The 21,782-nt window shown below is 42.0% G+C and overlaps 1 protein-coding gene across 1 annotated transcript in view; it reads right to left on the bottom strand.

Annotated features, from left to right (window-relative positions):
• The window catches only part of gabbr2 (gamma-aminobutyric acid (GABA) B receptor, 2), a 969,806-nt gene that overhangs the window by 570,751 nt on the left and 377,273 nt on the right, over positions 1–21,782 (bottom strand). The window contains exon 3 of the mRNA XM_041183971.1: positions 13,129–13,299. Within this exon, the coding sequence (XP_041039905.1) occupies positions 13,129–13,299 (171 nt within the window). The remainder of the gene's footprint in view (positions 1–13,128; positions 13,300–21,782) is intronic.

The following is a 21,782-nucleotide window of genomic DNA, read 5'->3' as shown; positions in this document are numbered from 1 at the left end:
CTGTATACAGTCTCTGGAAAAGTCACACATAGCATGTCCTTATTTAATTCATTTTGCTAAGTTCCATTATTCTATAAGAACTTATTATTTGCTGACTTCGTATCCTACCAGAAGAGGAAGTCTAGGAGGAGAATAAAGGAATCCAAGTTTTAACAGCACCTGCGGTCCTGATTCTGAATGCTTCTTACTAAATCTTACTGTTTCTTCCCAAGAACTTCACAATGGGAATGAAGAGGGTAAAAATATGAAACGTTGTTTTCAGATAAGCAACTTTTGGAAGGTCTTTGTCCACCTTCTGTAGACAGCATTGTAAGTAGGAGATTTAGAGAACACATTGAGGCTGTAACCTGTACACAGAAGGCACTCCAGCTTGTGATTAGCAACACAAACTCATCTCAGCAAAATAACCATCTAAGCAAATTGAAATCTCAGATCGTTAAAGGCAAGATTTTCATTGGAAGGAGCATGACCCCGTATCCTTAACCATGCACTATCACGGCATTGCTGATCAAAATGGCATTGTCTCTGTCCAATCTAGCACATTTTGATGTGCATTCAGAGCCATCATCTATATTCCCATGTTGGAAAAAGTGGCTGCATTGTTTCAAAGGCGTGACATCAGCTTTTGTAATCACAAATGGCAACAGGAAAAAGACCTTACTTCTCCACTATGGAGGTGAAGAACTGGAAGGTATTTCTGAGTCAAACTTTTGAGGAAAATGACTAACTCAGCAAAAAAATATATTAAAAACCTAGTTCATGCCCAAGAAAAATACAATATACAAAAGTTTTGTCTTCTGACATACCAAACAAAACGAGACAACTGACCAAGTTTACACGAGATTTAGACAACTATCAACCAAATGTGAATGTGATAATGTTGAACATGTTGAATAAAAAATCAAATCAAAGCACAAATTAAGATTGTCTCTGTAGTTAACTACACTGAAAAGCACTCAGGAAAAACAGAAAACTGTCAGGGTTGCTGGAATGAGCAAGATCACTATTGCTTTCAAAGTCCAGAGTTGAGGCTGCCAATCGTAACTGCCATACTCCAAGTTCAACTCCAGTGAACACTGTTCATCGAGTACATACCAGGAAACCATCTACAAAATAACAGCTGCAGTCTCACAAACAGAGTTGCGACTTGTTAAGGAATGTTTCCACTATGATGGTGTTTACAAACACTGGACAGAAAGTCTTGCTGCTCGGAAGCAGTGCAAAGCTTGTGCAAAGCTCAACCACTCTGGTCCTGTTTGTTGCTCATCAGCAAAATCAACTACTAAGACTAATACCACCAGAAGGGTGCTACGTCCATGTACCACAACAAAAGGGTGAGAGAATGTAGCCAATGTGTCCTGTCATACGTGACAGTGACTATTGGCTGCTCAGATGTAGATGCTGTCATAGTTACATGAGCATCTGTCAATGTGATGGGAGACAAAACGTTCAACAAATGTCAGGAATGGCCCATTCTCTGCAACCCAGGGAATATGAAAAGTTTCCCTTCCAACCATGGCAAACCACTGCAAGCTCTCAGGACTTTTGAAATGCTAGTTTCATTCGAAGACATTAAGACAAATACTGTATTCTATGTCATATCTGGAGTGTGACACGCTTTTGAGTTTCAACTTAGCAACCAATCTGCACTTGGTTGTAGTTACATATACAATTCCCACCCATAACAACAGCATTCTCGAATTGGATGCTGACAGCTTCACTGGTATTGGCAAAGTGAAAGGTGTTAATGCAAGCTGCATGCAGATCCTAATGTGCCTCCTGTCGCATCAAGGGCAACAAATACCATTTCATGTCAGAAAACAGACGGGAAGGAACTTCAGCACCTACATGATGTTGACATTATTTAGAAAGCTGGGGACAACCTACCGCTTGGGTCTCACCCATTCAAGTCATCAAGAAACCCAAGGGCGAAAACCAGATTAGAATCTGCATTGATATTCAATAACCAAACGAAGCCATACAACCAGAAAAACACTTGACGCCATCAATTTATGACATCATCGAGAAAGCGAATGGTCCTAAGCATTTTGCTAAACTTGACCTCAGTGCAGGCTTGCAGAAGAATCAAGGGCCAGGACTTTGTAGATGGCAGAGTTTCTCTTCCAACCATTCGGGGAGTTGACGGCGAACACATTGCCACCAATACGGCCTGCCCCTCAGCCATTTAACACTCCAAAGAGCATTAACTGGCTGGAGGCAGGACTTCCATCCCTAATCTGGGATTGGCCAGTAGCTCTCTAGTCCCAGCAGCATTAGAAGCTGCAGTGGACAGGTTTGAGACTGCCAGCAATGCCCAGAGTCTCAGTCATGGGAGTCCAGGACAAGGTATGTTTTGGGGTGTCTCAGGGCAGGAAGGAGGGGTGGGGCCCTGGCAGTAGACAAAGAGGGGTGGGGGTGTTGGTGGAGAAGCCAGGAGGGGAGGAATCACCTATTTTGGTGTGGGGGCTCCTGATGCTTAAAGGAGACCATTGATAGAGGTGCCCACCCCACCCCTTCCCACCGAAGGCCTGAGGTGGGTCACTTTTCGGGCTTACCCCCGTCCCTGAATTCCTCCCACCTGTCTGAAAATTGAGGCTGGGTGGGAAACAGCCCTTAAGTGGTTAATAATTGGCCACTTGAGGGCCTCAATTGGGGCAAGGGCAGGGTGGCATAGGCCTATCCCATCCCGCTGTAAAAATTCAGGGAGGACAGTGTGGGAAAGACCCTAGTGGGAAAACCATCTGAAGAATTTTATGGCCATCCCACCCTGCCTACAAACCTATTGACAGGGGAACATAAAATTCTGCCCAAGGCAGCTTATAGCATTCCCCGCTCACAATGGACTTTTTCAATACAATTGGCTCAACTTTGGAGTCAACTCAGTACCTGAGGTATTTCAGCACATGAATTCAGTCTGCATTTCAAGACATGAAGGCACGCTGAACGTCAATGGTGACATTCTCAACTTTGGTCACACTGAAGGTGAACTTGAGAAACACCCACATACATGCCTACAATGTCTTAGAGAATGAAATCTCACCTTGAACAAAGACAAGTGTTTGTTCAATGAAAACAGAAATAAATTCTTCGGTCGTGTGCTCAACGGTGAAAGAGCATCAACTGATCCATAGAAAGTTTAAGGGTATTGCAAACACTGGAGCCTGCAAACTTTCAGGAAGTCTGCTGGGCTTTATCATGTACTGTAGTTGCTTAATTCCTGACCTCATTACGTTACCTGCCCCGATATGCGATCTGACAAAAGAAACCACCAAGTGGATGACATCACAAAAACAGGTTGTATGTCAGATCAAACGATGGCTGTCAGCAAGTTGCACAAATGCCTATTTTGACCCTAAGAAAACCACCAACTTGTCATGGAGCAAGCCCATTTGGCTCAGGTGCAGTTCTCATGCAAAAAGACAGTTCAGATAATCCAGCAATCATTATGTTAGCAAGCAAATCAGTAACATCTGAACAGCAAAATTATTCACAAATAGAGAGGAATGCCCTCAATCACATGGGGTATCTTATACATTTATCTCTACTTGTATGGAAGCAAGTTTGAAGTAATAACTACTCATAGAAGACTAGTAAGCTTATTTAACAATCCACTTACCAAACCATCTACTCGAATAGAGTATTAGATACTCAAACTACACGAGTACAAATTCCATGTTGAGTACCAGCCAGGTGAGCTTAACCTAGCAGACTATCTTTCATGACATCTGTTTCTGACAGTCAGTCATATTGGACATGGGGAAAAGGTTGCCAAACCACATCTTAACCACGAAAGCCTAAATGCGCTACCCAAGTCGCTAAAACTAGCTGCCACAAAAGCAGCAACAAAACAATATGTAGCGTTACAACTATGTACGATGGCAATGGAATCACTAACTGGAAAAATGTGATTGACGGAGTGTCTACAAATGAAATTGCTCACACACTACAAGGTCTTCACAATGTTCTGAACAAAATCACCATTACAACCATATTTGACCTTGTGTTATACAGCAGCTGTATTGTCATTCCGCAGTCATTGAGGGAATGTGTTGTAGCACATGAAGGTCACCAGGGAATTTTCAAAATCAAACAATTCCTTAAGGAAAAGTTTGGTTCCAGGAATTGACCACATGATTGAGAACAAAATCAATCAGTGTTTGTCAAGCAACCACATTGTCAAATCTTTGTGATACTCTTAAGATGTCTGAACTACTTGCATGGCCATGGATTGAAGTTAGCATTGATTTCACAGACTTGCACATTAGCAAACATCTTGGCTTGTTGTCACTACACAGATTCCCAGTCAGAGAAATAGTTACGTGTACTTCAGTTATTTTTTTATTCATTCACAGGATGTGGGCTTTGCTGGCTGGGCCAGCATTTGCTGCCCATCCCTAGCTGCCCTTGAGAAGGTGGTGGTGAGCTGCCTTCTTGAACTGCTGCAGTCCATGTGGTGTAGGTACACCCACAGTGCTGTTAGGGAGGGAGTTCCAGGGTATTGACCCAACGACAGTGAAGGAACATATATTTCCAAGCCAGGATGGTGAGTGGCTTGGAGGGGAACTTTCGGGTGGTGGTGTTCCCATCTATCTGCTGCCCTTGTTCTTCTAGGTGGTAGTGGTTGTGGGTTTGGAAGGTGCTGTTGAAGAAATCTTGATGAATTCCTGCAGTGCATCTTGTAGATGGTACACACCGCTGCCAATCTGCGTGGGGGGGGATGGAGGGAGTGAATGTTTGTGGATGTGGTACCATTCAAGTGGGCTGCTTTGTCCTGGGTGGTGTCAAGCTTCTTGAGAGATGTGGGAGCTGCGCTCATCCAGGCAAGAAGGGAGTATTTCATCACACTCCTGACTTCTGCCTTGTAGATGGCAGACAGGCTTTGGGGAGTCAGGAGGTGAGTTACTCATCACAGGATTCCTAGCTTCTGACCTGCTTTTGCAGCCAGAGTATTTATATGGCTAGTCCAGTTCAATTTCTGGTCAATGGTAACCCCCAGGATGTTGATAGTGGGCGATTCAGTGATGGTAATGCCATTGAATGTCAAAGGGTGATGATTAGATTCTTTCTTGTTGGAGATGGTCATTGCCTGGCATTTTTGTGGCATGAATGTTACTTGCCACTTGACAGTCCAAGCTTGGATATTGTCCGGGTCTTGCTGCATTTGGACATGGACTGCTTCAGTGTCTGAGGAGTCACAATGGTGCTGAACATTGTGAAATCGTCAGCGAACATCCCCACTTCTGATCTTATGTTGGAAGGAAGGTCATTGATGAAGCAGCTGAAGATGGTTGGGCTGAGGACACTACCCTGAGGAAATCCAGCAGTGATGTCCTGGAGCTGAGATGAATGACCTCAATCAGCCACAACCACCTTCCTTTGTACTAGGTATGACTCCAACCAGTGAAGAGCTTTCCCCCTGATTCCCATTGACTCCAGTTTTGCTAGGGCTCCTTGATGCCACACTCAGTCATATGTGGCCTTGATGTCAAGGGCAGTCACTCTCACCTCAACTCCAGAGTTCAGCTCTTTTGTTCATGTTTGAACCAAGGGTGTATTGAGGTCAGAATCTGAATGGCCCTGGCGGAACCCAAACTGGGCATCAGTGAGCAGGCTATTGTTAAGCAAGTGCCTCTTGATAGCACTGTTGATGACCTCTTCCATTACTTTACTGATGATCAAGAGTTGACTGGTGGGATGGTAATTGGCCAGGTTGGATTTGTCCTGCTTTTTGTGTGCATGACATACCTGGGCAATTTTTCACAAAGCCACGTAGATACCCGTGTTGTAGCTATATTGGAACAGCTTGGCTAGGGGCGCAGCAAGTTCTGGACCACAAGTCTTCAGTGCTATTTCTGGAATATTGTCAAACCCCATAGCCTTTGCAGTATCCAATGCCTTCAAACGTTTCTTGATATTGCATGGAGTGAATCGAATTGGCTGTGGACTGGCATCCATAATACTCGGGACCTCCTGTGGAGGCTGAGATAGATCATCCACTCGGCACTTCTGGCTGAAGTTTGTTGCAAATGCTTCAACCTTATTTTTTGCACTGATGTGCTGGACTCCTCCATCATTGAGGATGGGGATGTTTGTGGAGCCTCCTCCTCCAGTGAGTTATTTAATTGTCCATCACCATTCACGACGGGATGTGGCAGGACTGCACAGCTTAGATCTGATCCATTGATTATGGGATCGCTTAACTCTGTCTAACACTTCCTGCTTTTGCTGTTTGGCATGCAAGTAGTCCTGTATTATAGCTTCACAAGGTTGAAACCTCATTTTGAGGTATAACCAGTGCTGCTTCTGGCATGCCCTCCTGCAGTCTTCATTGAACTAGGATTGATCCCTTGGCTTGATGGTAATGATAGTATGGGGGATATGCCAGGCCATGAGGTTACAGATTGCGTTCAAGTGCAATTTTGCTGCTGCTGATGGCCCACAGCGCCTCATGGATGCCCAGTCTTGAGTTGCTAGATTGGTTCCAAATCTAAGAGAAAAGCAGAATATTGTAGATGCTGGAAAACTGAAATAAAAACAGAAAATGCTGGAAAGCTCAAAAGGTCTGACAGCATCTGTGGAGAGAGAAACAGAGTTAATGTTTTGAGTCTGTATGACCCTTCTTCAGAGCTCTGAAGAATCCCTCAAAACGTGAGAAGTGACAATGGACACCCATTCAACAGTGATGAGTTCAATAGATTTGCAAACTTCCTGGCTTCACACATCAAAAAATCACATCCTATTGACCAAGAACTAATTGCAAAGTTGGAGATTTATGCATACATTGAAAAAAGTGACATGTACCACAACAGCTGAGAACGAGTCATGGAAGCCAGAGTCGTATTGTTTTCTTCACAATTATAGAGTGACTCCTCAACTACTGGAAAGCCTCCAGCTAAACTCATCTTTGCATACACATGCTCCTAAGCTACCTCACAGGGCTAATGATCAACATGTATACAAACTCAATCGAGAACTGGAGGATCGAATGAGAGTATATGCAGAGTGAAACATGATAATTGGAGCTACACCACTAAAGCCAGGAGATGAAGTGCTTGTGAAATGTGTTGGTCATGTTGGAAAGCAAAAAAACATCCCATGACATCCAGCCATTTGTTGTGACCAACACGAAAGGATAAGTGAATACTGATAAGCACAGTTTACAAATCATCACACAAAACATAACATTCTTCAAAGCACTGAAAACACCATTCATAAGCATTGAATCTGATTCCGACATCAGCATCTCAGATGAAGGACATGAGTTAAATGGGACCACAGCTGATGTCAGATGATATTCTATATGGGCTATTTTGAGTGCATATGAGTTGGTTCCTGAGGCGTAGAGGCAGAAATTTAGGAATATAAGCAAACAGCATGGGCAAACTTATATTGAGTTTGAATGAGTCAAACAAAGTAATTTTGACAGGTGGATCAGAGCTTTAAAAATAGAGGGAACCTATGAAGCCCTTGGAGAAGTGATTATTTTGGAAGAATTTAAAGATTCACTTCCTTCAATAGGATGAATCCATGTGGGGGAACAAAGGGTTAAAACTGCTAGGCAGCAGAGTTAGCAGGTGGTTATGAGCTAGTCCAAAACTCAAAACCTTTTTTTCAACACCCTTTTAAACCTGAGAAGGATAGAAAATGGGAAGGTGAGAGGAAGGTAGGTAGTCAAGGAAGAGAAGGAACAGCTGGAGATTCAAAGGAGATTTCACCTCAGACTCAGAAGGAAACGTGTTGAGAGTGGAAGAGATGTAAGAAAGCTTAAATGTTTTCAGTATAATAAGATTGGGCACACAAAGTCAATGTGTTTGAGGTTACAGGGAAAAGGTGCTGAAGTAATTGGAATGCAGAAACCTTCTGGAAATAAGAATAAGATTCAGAGATCCAGGCACAGGAAAAAAAACTGGTTTGTGTACAAGTGAAGCAGGAAGAATCAGTGATAGGTAAATTCTGATTCCAGCATTTGAGGAACCTTTCAGAAGGGCCCTGATTGATTGTGTAGGGCCCCTCCCTAAGACAAAAAGTGGAAATCAGTACTTGCTGACAATCATGGATGTGTCCACTAGATTCCCAAAAGTGACACAATAGCTAGAGTATTGCGTGCAATTCTGGAATCCGCATTATGGGAAGGGTGTGATTGCCCGAGAGACAGTGCAGAGGAGATTTACCAGGATGTTGCCTGGGCTGGAGAATTTTAGTTATGAGGAGAGATTGGATAGACTGGGGTTATTTTCCTTGGAGCAGAGGAGATTGAAGGGGGACATGATTTAGGCGTGTAAAATTATGAGGGGCATAGACAGGGTAGACAGGAAGGAACGTTTCTCCTTGGTGGAGGGATCAATAACCAGGGAGCATAGATTTAAGGTAAGGGGCAGGAAGTTTAGAGGGGATGTGAGGAAGAATTTTTTCAGCCAGAGGGTGGCGGGAATCTGGAAATCGCTGCCTGAAAGGATGGTAGAGGCAGAAACCCTCATAACATTTAAGAAGTATTTGGATGTGTACTTGTGATGCCATGGCATACAAGGCTATGGGCCTAGTGCTGGAAAATGGGATTAGAATAGTTAGGTACTTGTTTGACTGGTGCAGACTTGATGGGCCGAATGGCCTTTTTCTGTGCTGTAGACTTCTATGGCTCTATGATGCCATTGAGAAATATCACAGCAAAAAGGATTGTTGAAGAATTAACCAAATTCTTTACCAGAAATGGTGTCCAAAAGAAATACAGTTGGATCAGGGTTCAAATTTCATGTCACACTTGTTTGGGGAAGTCACGAACAGCCTAGAGATAAAGTAGTTTAAATCGTCAGCTTATCATCCTGAATCACAAGCAGTATTGGAGAGATAGCATCAAACTCAAAAGACTATGATAAGGGCATATAGTTAGGGTTACCCACAAGGCAGGGATGGAGGAATTCTGTTCTTATTATTCACTATTAGAAATGCACCTAATGACTCAACAAAGTTTAGTCCTTTTGAATTAGTATGCGGTCATGAGGTACGGGAACCACTGAAGTTGATTCAGGAGAAATTAATTGATCAGGATTCGGAAACTACTCTCCTGGTTTATGTGACAAACTTCAGTGAAAGGTTGAAAAGAACATGAGTTAACTAAGGAACATTTAAAGATACCACAACAGGTGATGAAGGTGAAGGCAGATAAGGGAGCCACAGCTTGTAGCTTTGTTGCTGGGGAAAAGGTGTTAGTTTTATTACCAGCATTGGGTGAACCATTAAAGGCAAGGTTTAGTGGACCTTACAGAATTGAAAAGTAACTGAGTGAAGTAAATTATTTAATAAATATTCCAAATAGAAGAAAAAAGCAGAGGGTGTGTCATGTGAATATGCTTAAAAAGTACTTTGACAGGAAAGTTGACCAAAAGGAGGTATTAGTGCTGGTAGATAAAAAGAAAGAGGTAGAAATGAAAGATTCGGAAATTGATTTTACTCTAATCAAATTGGACAATGAGGCCTTACTTAAAATTTTAGATGTAATATTGAGTTACCTTCCAGGCAAGTGTCAAAGTGATTTGGAGAAGCTATTGCAGTCACACAAAGCTATTTGTAGGGGTAAGCTAGGGAGGACAAATTTAGCTACACATGGGTCTGAATTTTACCTTTGGCAGCACACCCAATTGACGCGCCCAGGAGTGGTTGGGAAACGGTCTATGATTTCAGTATGTGAAATGTGCACTGAAATGCTTAGCGCTGCCAGGGTGGGGGCAGGAAGAGGGCAGGCAATGATGTCACCGCAGGCACGGGTGAGCACTGCAAGAAAGCTCCTTGAAGGCAGACAACTGACTCAGGGAGCTGGAGACCTGAAAAAACTAAAATAAAGGTTTTGAAAACTGGAAAAAAGTGTCCATGCATCAGAATCAATCACCTGAAAATATAACTGATAAAAATGCTGTCCACAGAAATTTATTTTTATTTTATTTCATCACAGAAATTTCATCCCACCCTTGGATAAGGTTTGATGAAAATTGCAAAGGCCACCTGGCCAATTCGCCCATCCGCCAACTGTAAGGCTGGACGGGCAATGAAAATCGGAGTCAATTGCACCGTTAATAGGCTTAATTACCCTCTCAATTGTCAGCGGGTGCGCTTCTGACTTTTGTGCGCCCGCACCAAGCAAAATATCGCGGCAGTACACGATGATGTTGGGATGCTTGCCCGATGTCTTCTCACACGATTTTTCAGCCGATCAGGTCAGGCGTGTGCCCACCCACAGGGAGCAAAATTCAGCCCATGATGTAAATGTGGGTGATGCAGTTTCAATAAGGCAGCATCCTTATAGGTTGTCCAGCAAAATTATCACAAGTGCAGAAAGAAATCAAATTCATGCTTCAAAATGACATCACTGAGTCTAGCTGCAGTAACTGGAGTTTGCCTATTGTGAAACCGGATGGAACACAAAGCATGTGTGAATTATCGGAAAGTAAATGCAATGACAAAAGCAGATTCATATTCTATACCATATGAATGATATATTCATACCATATCCTATATGTCAGAAGTTTGCATTGAGAAAGTGGGACAATCACAGTTTATCACAAAGATTGACTTGCTGAGGGGATATTGGCAAGTACTGTTATCAGAGGGAGCAAAGGAAATATTAGCTTTTGTGACACCAGATGGACTATAATCAGGTTAAAGTTATGCCATTTGGTATGAAAAATGCACTAGCAACATTTCAAGGACTGTCAAACAAAGTAATTGCAGGACTGAGCAATTGTGCTGTTTATATTGATGACTTGACAGTTTTCAGTCAAATGTGGGAGGAGAATTTCCAACATCTGAAAGAACTGTTTAACCAACTGTAAGAAGCTAATTTGGTGATGAACTTGGCTTAGATTGAGTTCGCAAAATTGCAAGTTACATTTCTAGGCCATACCATTGGACATGGTAAGGGGGCTCAGAGAGATGTGAAATTAAAAGCCATCATCAATTTCTCTGGGCCTGCAGCAAAACAAGACGTTTTTAGATTTCTGGGTATGAGTGGATTTTACTGGAAATCTGTACCAACTTTTAGCAGTGCGGTTGCTCAGTTGACTAAACAATTAAAAAAGAACAAGAAGTTTCAATGGACACAGGAGTGTCAAAATGCATTTGACAGTTTAAAAACTGTGTTGATTATGACGCTAATTTTGGCAGTACCTGATTATGCCAAGCAATTTAAGTTGGCAGTTGACACAAGTGATGTAAGCATTGGTGCTGTACTGTTGCAAGAAGATGAAACTGGAATTGAGAAACCGAAAGGTTTTTTTTAACAAATGCTGAATGTACATCAGAGATGACATCAACCATTGAGAAGGAGACCTTGGCTCTGGCGTTAGCTTTGCAGCATTTTGAAGTTTATGTTGCAAGCAATTAATCAGAAACAATTGTTTACACAGACCGCAATCCTTTAAAATTTCTGGACAAATTTTGAGAATGAAGTGTAAGACTGTTCAGATGGGTTTTATTACTGCAACTGTTTATTTTACATATTATACATGTGGCTGGACAAGAAAATCTAATTGCAGATGCCTTTTCAAGAGTTTAAAGCTCAAAGGAAACTGGATATTTAAAACCTGAACACTGTACTGAAATGACCTCTGTTGACACAAAGGATTTATATATTGCTATGTTAACACATGCAGAAAGACAAGACAGATAACCCATCAATCATTACGGTGGCAAGTAAAATAAATACAAATTGTAGAACCATTGTGATAGTGTGGCCAAGTTTCCTTTGTGGATTTGTTCTGCCTGGTACACATCACCTTCAATGCCATAACAGCCATGTCAACAGGTCCGAATCTCAAGTCTGGTTGATTCCTCTAACTGAACTGCAATAAAGTCTTAGAAAATAAGTCTTAAAGGGGCTCAGTTGATTGTTCAAAATTAAGTGCTTTGAGGCAAAGGACACTATTAGTTCCATCACTTCTCATTTTGTAAATGCTGGAAAATAATTGCTCAGATTTATACTATAAGCAGGTTCTTCCAACTGCACAATTGAGATGTTTGAAATTACATTCGCACAGTAATTACAATTGTTTCTGCTCAAGTTCCTCCTCATTTTGTGTACTCTTGCAACCATAATTCGTAATTCTGATTCGTGTTCATACAGCTCAATAGTAAACACATGCAATTATTGGCTTCATAGACAATCATTTTGCACTGACAATGACATGCTGAAGATTTATTCGAATAAAATTCAGCCAATTCGAAGAGGAACAAATTATGGATTTTATTGGGTTCCACTGCCACCAAGCTGATGTAATCAAATGACAGATTTCCTATGGTTGCCCTGTGTACGTCCTTCTGGTTTCTCAGTGGTCTGATTTTGTATTATTAAAGCTAAATTGAATAGAATTAGCTATTAAATGTTTGGAGCAGAGCTTGATTGTGCCAAGCTATACATAAAAGTTCGAGTAAAATAATTTGAGCAGCCAAAGCTTCACAAGTTCAATTGCAGTTTTATTAAACAGTCAGAGCTGGACATCAGTAAGCACTGATTAAACATCCTTACAAATGGATGGAACAAACTGATTGCTTTAGCCCAACCAACCAGAACAATATTAGGGCTGTTAGAATTGACCACTGTGCTCTTGGTTTTGGAAGGAAAACATCCTGAGTGGTTCCTTAATGTATAGACTGTATGATTTCCTCCAGAGTTAGATTGTCTGCTGCCACTCATGCTGAAGTATTATAATGAATAAACATCACTCGGATGGCTATCACCCATTGAGATGTGCCCTTTTGAGGGAATGAACGTCCATTGAAGAAACAGTTGCATATCTGTGCACATTTTGTTTTTCTATAGATCAATAGGTCACTGTTAACTAATTGCAATCTATTAGTATCATAAATCTTTGTGTATATATTTCCCTGGTGCAGTAAGGTGAACAACTAATGCAAAAGACTACAATAGGAAATAATAAAGGGAAATCGCAAGGTGATGAGATCGCAAACCTTTATATTATATATCACTGCTTCTCTTATGGGTGAGGAATTTTCCACTGGCAACATTGCAATACAAAATTATACTATTACATAAACATCTATAAATCCATCAACACCATTGACACCGATCATGAGTTGTCCAAGGTCATTGTATATTTATCTTAAGTAAAGAAAACATACCTCAGAGAATCGTTGCACATCCTGGGTCAAGGTTCCTACCCTACGCCAATGAAAATGTTTGAGGAACTTGACAACTGCAGGATTGACTGCATTATCTGATGGGACTGTCCGGAAGAAATTAGGATATTTCTTCTTATCAGCCAGGACTGGTGTAGTTGCAGCAAAGGAAAGCTGAAAGAAACATTAAGATATTGTCAATAATTCAATAATCTTTGCTTTGAATTGAACTTATTGCTGAAAATGTGAGATCCACTTCCCATAAAACAACTGACATTATTATATCTGTGTGTAGCACTGAAGACAACATCCAAGAGGGATGATTTTAATTCAGTGAAAATTTTGAATGATTACAATACCTTTTGCTTTATAAACCAATCTCATAAAGTGTCTGTATTTAAAACTGATGAAAACAGTACGACTTTATCTTTAGGAAAATTCATGAAATGGAGTCCTGAGTTTTCTCTCCTTTGTGAGAAAGAGAACGTCTCATAGGAATAAACAAGACAACATGATTATCAAAGCCTACTCATTACAATGGACCATAAAATCTGTGTCCCACTTCTCCATGTTGGTGCTTCAACATACTGAACCATTACATTGTACAATTCTGCTTGTAATTGCTTGCTGCTTCTCCTGTCAATTTTCTGCTCTTCCCTATCTCTTTTAATCATGATGATTATGCGTTCTCATTATCTCCCACCAAAACTACAGCAAAAGGTCTTCAGAATCCTTGGAGAGACAGCATGGACAAAGCCAGTGATCCAGGATTTCTGCCAAAATTCCAGTGGGAGATCAGGTGAACCTCAATATTTCCCCAGGTAGTCATTCTTCAAGGATGTCTCGGAGAAGCTGCAGGGCATTCTGAAGGGGAAGGTTGAACAGCCAGTGGTCATGGTACATATTGGGACCAACGACATGGGTAAAAAAAGGGATGAGGTCCTACAAGCTGAATATAAGGAGTTAGGACGTAAATTAAAAAGTAGGACCACAAAAGTAGTAATCTCAGGATTACTACCAGTGCCACATGCTAACGAGAGTTGCAATAACAGGATACATCAGATGAATATGTGTCTGAAGAAATGGTGGAGAGGGCAGGGACTCAGATTCCTGGGGCATTTGGACCGGATCTAGGGAAGGTGGGACCAGTACAAATTGGATGGGTTGCATTTGGGCAGGACTGGGACCAATGCCCTCGGGGAGGGTTTAAGCTAGAATGGCAGGGGGATGGGAACCTGAGCAGCGAGACAGAGAAGAGGAAAATAAGGATAGAAACAAAAGACAGAAAAGTAAGAAGCAAGAGTGGAAGGAAGAAAAAACAAGGGCAGAAAACAAATAGGGTCATAGTGCAAAATAAAGCTAAGATGGCTAACAAGGTTAAGAAGTCAAGTCTAAAGGCATTGTATCTTAATGCGCGGAACATTCACAATAAAGTAGATGAATTAGTAGCGCAAATAGATATAAACAGTTATGATATCGTTGGAATTTACGGAAACATGGCAGCAGGGTGACCAAGGACAGGAACTGAACACCCAAGGGTATTCAATATTTAGGAAGGACAGACAAATAGGGAAGTGGAGTGGCCTTTTTAGTAAAGGAGTAAATCAATGCAATAGTGAGGAAGGATATTGGCTCGGAAAATCATGATGTTGAATCCGTTTGAGTGGAGATAAGAAACACCAAGGGGAAGAAAACATTGGTGGGTGTTGTCTACAGGCCCCCAAACAGTAATGGAGATGTAAGGAAAGGCATTAAGCAGGAAATTAGAGATGCATGCAATAAGGATACAACTGTAATCATGCGTGACTTTAATCTACATATAGATTGGCCAAACCAAACTAGCAATAATACTGTGGAGGAGGATTTCCTGGAGTGTGTTCGTGATGGTTTTTTAGACCAATACTTTGAGGAACCAACTAGCGAGCAGGCTTTCCTAGACTGGGTATTGTGCAATGAGAAAGGATTAATTAACAATCTTGGGGAAGAGCAACCATAAAATGATAGAATTGTTCATTAGGATGGAGAGTGAGGAAGGTGAATCCAAAACTAGGGTCCTGAATCTAAATAAAGGGAACCACGAGGGTATGAGGCATAAGTTTCCAATGATGGATTGGGGAAGCTTGACAGGATAAGCAAAGGCTAATATTTAAGGAACATATGCATGAATTACAACAATTATTCATTCATGTCTGGCACAAAAATAAAACAGGAAAGGTGGCTCAAACATGGCTTACAAAAGAAATTAGGGATAGTATTAGATCCAAAGAGGAGACATATAAAATTGCCAAAAGAAAGCAACAAGCCTGAGGATTGGGGGCTGTTTAGAATTCAGCAAAAGTGGTCAAAAAGATTGAGCAAGAAGGGGAAAATGGAATATGAGAGTAAACTTGCAAAGAACATAAAAACTGACTGTAAAAGCTTCTATAAATATGTGAAGAGAAAAAGATTAGCGAGAACAAATGTTGGTCTCTTACAGTCAGAAACAGGGGAAATTATAATAGGGAACAAAGAAATGGCAGAAGAATTGAAAACATATATTGGTTCTGTCTTCACAAAAGAGGACACAAATAATTTCCCAGAAATGCTAGGGAACCAAGGGTCTAGTGAGAGGGAGGAATTGAAGAAAATCAGTATTAGTTAAAAAATGGTGCAAGAGAAATTAATGGGGTTAAAGGTTGAAGATAACCCAGGGCCTGATAATCTACATCACAGAATACTAAAGGAAATGGCCCTGGAAATATTGTATGCATTGGTGGTCATCTTCCAAAATTCTATAAGCTCTGGAGCAGTTCCTACAGATGGAGGTTGGCAAATGTAACCCCATTATTTAAAATAGGAGGGAGAGAAAAAACAGAGAATTACAGACCAGTTAGCCAAACATCTGTAGTGGGAAAAATGTTAGAGTCTATTATAAAAGACATGGCAACAGACACTTGGAAAGCAATACAGGATGAGACAAAGTCAGCATGGGTTTATGAGAGGGAAATCATGCTTAACTAATCTACTGGAGTTTTTAAGGATGTAACTAGTAGAATAAATAAGGGAGAACCAGTGGATGTGGTGTATTTGGATTTCAAGGAGGCCTTTGATAAGGTTCCACAAAGGAGGCTAGTGGGCTAAGTTAAAGCACATGGAATTGAGGGTAATACACTGGCATGGATTGAGAATTGGTTAAGAGACTGGAAATAGAGGGCTGCATCTTCCAGTTGGTGTGCGGGGAGCTGGACCTGCTTGCCGACATGTAAAATGATGCAGGGTGACATCGGGCATGCATCCAAAGTCACCCTGCGTCCTTTAGATTTTCAGTTCGATGGGCGTACCTGCCGAACTGTCAACCGCCACTTAAGGCCTTTAAAAAAGTAATTAAACCAATTAATGGACCTGCCTGTCCAACCTGAAGGTGAAGAGCCCAGGCAGCCTTCAGAAAGAACATGAAACTTCATCCACATGCAGGATGAGGTTTCATGAGGGATTTAAAATGTGTATAAAATGTTTAAATATAAGAAATTGACATTTCCTAGCTCATGTGACAGTGTCACATGAAGGGATATGACAGGAATATTTTTCTACCCTTCCAAAAATTTTCATAACTTCCACTGATCTACCTGAGGCAACAATTTGCCTCACGGAGATCTGTGCGCTCTTTCACTTCAGGAGTGGACGTCAGGCTGGCCGTTCCTTAATTGGCCCGCCTGCACCTGCTCCCGCACATCCCTCCTGACAGAGGGAAAATGCAGCTCAGAGACTGGGAATAAATGGGTCTTTTTCCGGGCGGAAGGCGGTGACTAGTGGTGTACCGCAGGGATCAGTGCTTGGGCCCCAGCTATTCATGATATACACAAATGACTTGGATGAGGGAATCAAATGCAATATTTCCAAGTTTGCTGATGGCACAAAACTGGGCAGGGTTGTGAGGAGGATGCAAGGAGGTTTCAACGCAATTTAGACAAGTTGGGTGCCTGGGCAAACACATGGCAGATGCAGTTTAACATGGATAAATGTGAAGTTATATGATTTGGTGTGAAAAACAGAAAGGCAGAGTATTATGTAAATGGTGATACATTAGGAAGTGTGGATGTACAAAGGGAATTGGGTGTCCTTGTAGAACAGTCAATAAAAGTAAATAGGCAGGTGCAGCAAGCAATTGGGAAGGCAAATGGTATGTTGACCTTCATTGCAAGAGGATTTGCATTCATAAGTAAGGATGTCTTACTGCAGTTATACAGGGCCTTGGTGAGACCACACCTGGAGTATTGCATGCAGTTTTGGTCTCCCTACCTAAGAAAGGATATACTTGTCATAGAGGGAATGCAGCAAATGTTCACTAGACTGATAGGGATGGCAGGACTGATTGGTTCAACTGGGCCTGTATTCACTGGAGTTTAGAAGAATGAGAGGGGATCTGATTGAAACGTATAAAATTCTAACAGGGCTAGACAGACTGGATGCAGGGAAGAAGTTTCCCCAGGTTACGGATTATAGAACCAGGGGCAACAGTATCAGGATATAGGGCAGGCTTATTAGGACCGAGATGAGGAAAAATTTCTTCACTCAGAGGTTGGTCAACCTGTGGAATTCTCTACCACAGAAGGCTGTGGAGGCTGGGTCACTGAGTATATTCAAGAAAGAAATTGGTAAGGTTTTGGATATTAGGGGCATCAAGGGGTGTGGAGAGAAAGTGGGAATATGGCATTGAGATGGATGATCCGTCATGATCATAGTGAATGGCGGAGCAGGCTCGAAGGGCCGAATGGCCTACTCCTGCTCCTAGTTTCTATGTTTCTATGTTTCACATTTCAGCTTGGACAGTTACTGTTGACAATGAGGAATATCATGGTCTGACTCAATTGTGTTGTTGCCTAATGGCCACACACCATGCATTTCTAGGAGGAGTAGTAGAATAGTGATCAAGAGCAACAAATCATACCTATTTTTTTTTTTCTCTGAACCAAGAATAATAAAACCTATTAAAATATCTTTACCAGGGTTCAGCTGTGCTAAATGACTGTGCACTAGTAGGAACCAAACCTGTTATGTTCTAGGTTCCTAAGGTTCAGCTACTCATTGACTGAAGTATTGCTGTAGCATGTACTACACTTCTAATTTTCATGCAAGGTTTCCTTCTGCACTGGCTTATGTTTTGCTTTTTTCATTTTATCTCTCCTTCCAGCAATTACTGCCCTGTTGGAATGGAAACCAATCAAACCATTAAAAAAAATTGATAACCTCACCCATTGATCAATTTTGCCTAAGACTAGCTTGTGGAAAGAGGAAAAAAGAAACAGAATTCTTAAGGACTATACAGAAATCATAAGTAGGGCAATCCTAATTTTTTTGTTCTCAGGTAAAATCAGAGATATGTCATTGGTAGATGTAACCAGTATTATAATAATAACATAAATGATACCTATTATACAACATGTTGAATGTTTGTGGGAAATTATAACACTAGTGTGAAATTGGATCAGATACTGACTACAGCATGAAACAGCATATACCAATCCAGTGAGAAGGTACAGCAAGGTTTCTTTGTTCCATTAGATCATTGTAACTAACAATCAGCAGAGACCAAATATAAAAGGAACTTCTTTCTGAACAATGTGCAATTGTTATGGCTGAGATTTTCTGCGCCCGCTGACGTCGGGCATTTTTAGCGCCATGAGCGGAGAATATGACACGATCAGTTTCATGACGGCATGAAACTGGTTTGCAATTGTCTGCTCAGCCTACCAATGGCGGGCCGTGTTTCCCGCCATCAGGCATCAGGAACTTCATTGTAATACATCTACATCTCAATATTAGGCCAGAAATTGCTGCAATATTCCAGTGAAGCTCAACGCAAACTGGAGGAACAGCACCTCATCTTCCAACTAGGCACTCTACAGCCTTCCAGACTGAATATTGAGTTCAACAACTTTAGATCATGAACTCTCTTCTCCATCCCCACCCCCTTTCCGATCCCCCTTTTTCCAGTAGTTTATATATATTTTTCTTTTCCCACCCATTTCTATTATTTTTAAATGTATTTCTATCCATTGTTTTACCTCTACCTTTTAGACTATTTCGATCCCTTCCCCCCACCCCACCCCCACTAGGGCTATCTGTACCTCATTCGTCCTGCTTTCTACTCTTAATGTCACCATTAGCACATATCTTAGATTTTATCACCACCGTCAACACCTCTTTGTCCTTTTGTCTGTAATATCTTTTGGTTATCTCCACCTATCACTGCCCTCTATCCAGCTCTACCTGTCCCCCCACCCCCCCCCCCACCCCGACCCCAAACCAGCTTATATTTCACCTCTTTTCTATTTTTCCTTAGTTCTGATGAAGAGTCATTTGGACTCGAAACGTTAACTGTATCCCCCTCCATGGATACTGTCAGAACTGCTGAGTTTTTTCAGGTATTTTTGTTTTTGTTTTGGATTTCCAGCATCTGCAGCTTTTTGCCTTTATCATTTTAGGCCAGCCTGCCGGAATCATTCCCCCCACCCCCGCTGGATCGTCCGCCCACGTTGGTGGAAAAACACATGTTTCACAACAGCATATATAAGGTGTGCACTTGGTGGGCTCAGGACTACAAGGTTTGTTTGCCTACTTACTTCAGTCAGTGCCCGCGGTCATCAGTGACAGGCTTCACAGGCAGCACCACATCACTTTTAGGTGGGCTCACGAGTAGGTCCCCACTTACCAGATCAGCCATATGTGGGTGGCTTTTCAATGTCTGCAGAGCTAGGGCTTGCTTGGCCTCAGGCAAGGGAAGGGGCTGCAGGATGAGGGTTGTAGTGGGGAAGGAAGGTTCCCAGGGTGTGTGTGTGGGGGCACATATTGATCTGTGCAAGTGGCCTCAAGATGGTTATGGCTGAGGAGACAGTCTCCAGGGGAGTTGAGGTCGAGTGGACATGTGAAGGTACGTGTGTGAGAATGGGTGGTGATATCCCTTGAGCTAGCAGTGAATGAGATGCCATTGAATGTGTGATGGGCTTGAGTGCATTTAGTTTAGAGTGATGAGATGTTGGCCTTACCCCAGCTGCATGAATGAGATCATTCATCCTCTTTCTGCACTGGGTGCCAACCTCTTCTGTGCAGCATTGGCACAGATCACCACTGCCATTGCCTACCAAGCCAGATTGGTAATGTTGCTGACCCTCCTTTGACCAGAGTGGGGGCAGAGGGCATCACAGTGGGCCTCCACATGTCCAAAAGGCACTCAAGGGCTGCACTCTCCTTGCCCTTTCGGGGCCATGTCCTCTTTTCAGCAGTCCTGGGCTGGAAGCAAAGAGCGCGGCTGTACTTTAAATGTGGTGTCTGGTGTGATGAAGCCACGGGGTGATGGCATGGCAGGTGGCTGCCATCGAATGCCACTGCTATTTACGCACCATCGAAATGGCGTGTATCCTGGAAATGCATAATTAATGCGGCGGGGTTGGGATGATATGGCGTGAGAAGACGTCATTGTGGCCAGCAAGTAAAATGTCGTTTTTCCGACCTGTTACACACTTAGCGAAAGTCTGAAACGATTCCACCCTATGTGTATTTTTCCCTAAAAGTCTTGCTTTGTATCCATATAAATACTAGAAGAACATATTGGACCACTTAAATAGCAATGGTATTTGTAAGCAGTAAAGAAATGCAATCTGCTATATATGCTGCACAAACAAAATCGTTTGAACAACACATCAAATAAGTAATTTTTTTTAGATTCCAGAAACATTAGGCAATCATTTAAACCTAGGCAGAAAATATGAAGAAAACACAAAAAGCATTTGATTTGGGAACTCTGACATCCTCCTTCCAGCAAATAGTTCAGAAACACCTCCTCTGAGAAAATATGAAAATCTGTGTAATTATCAAGATTGGAATGAGAGTACCAACGACATAGGTAGAAAGTGGGAAGAGGTCCTGCTACAAAAATTTAGGGAGCTAGGTAGCAGATTAAAAAGCAGGACCTCAAAGGTTGCAATCTCTGGATTACTCCCTGTGCCACGTGCTAGTGAGTATAGGAATAGGAGGATAGAGAGGATGAATGCGTGGCTGAAGAGGTGGTGCAGGAGGGAGGGCTTTACTTTCCTGGATCATTGGGTCAGGTGAAGGTGGGGCCTGTACAAGATGGATAGGGTGCACCTGAACCAGAATGGGACCAACATCCTTGTGGGGAGGTTTGTTAGTGCTGTTTCAGGGGGTGGGGTTTAAACTAATTTGGCAGGGGGATGGGATACAGAATAAAGGTACAGTAGGGGGTGATGCACAGCCAAATATGGAAGAGAAACTAAGTCAGTCTCGAAGGCACAGCAAATATAGACCTGTTAAGGCACAAGTGAATAATGCAAAGCAGGATTGCATCTAGTTTAACGCAAGGAGTCTTACAAGTAAGGCAGATGAATTAAGGGCATTGATTAACACATGGGAATATGATATTGCTGCTATTACAGAGACATGGCTGAGGGAAGGGCAGGACTGGCAGCTCAATATTCCAGGCTATAGAAACTTCAGGGAGGGGTGTAAAAGAGGAGATGGTATTGCACTATTGATCAAGGAGTCAGTAAGGAGGGATGGTATCTTAGAAGGTTCCTCAAATGAGGCCATATGGGTAGAACTTAAAAACAAAAAGGGAGCAATCACTTTGCTGTGAGTGTACCATAGGCCTCCAAACAGAC

The sequence above is a fragment of the Carcharodon carcharias genome, chromosome 3, assembly GCF_017639515.1.
Source record: "Carcharodon carcharias isolate sCarCar2 chromosome 3, sCarCar2.pri, whole genome shotgun sequence".
In the NCBI taxonomy this organism is placed as follows: domain Eukaryota; kingdom Metazoa; phylum Chordata; class Chondrichthyes; order Lamniformes; family Lamnidae; genus Carcharodon; species Carcharodon carcharias.
This window is presented reverse-complemented; position numbering and strand designations above follow the sequence as displayed.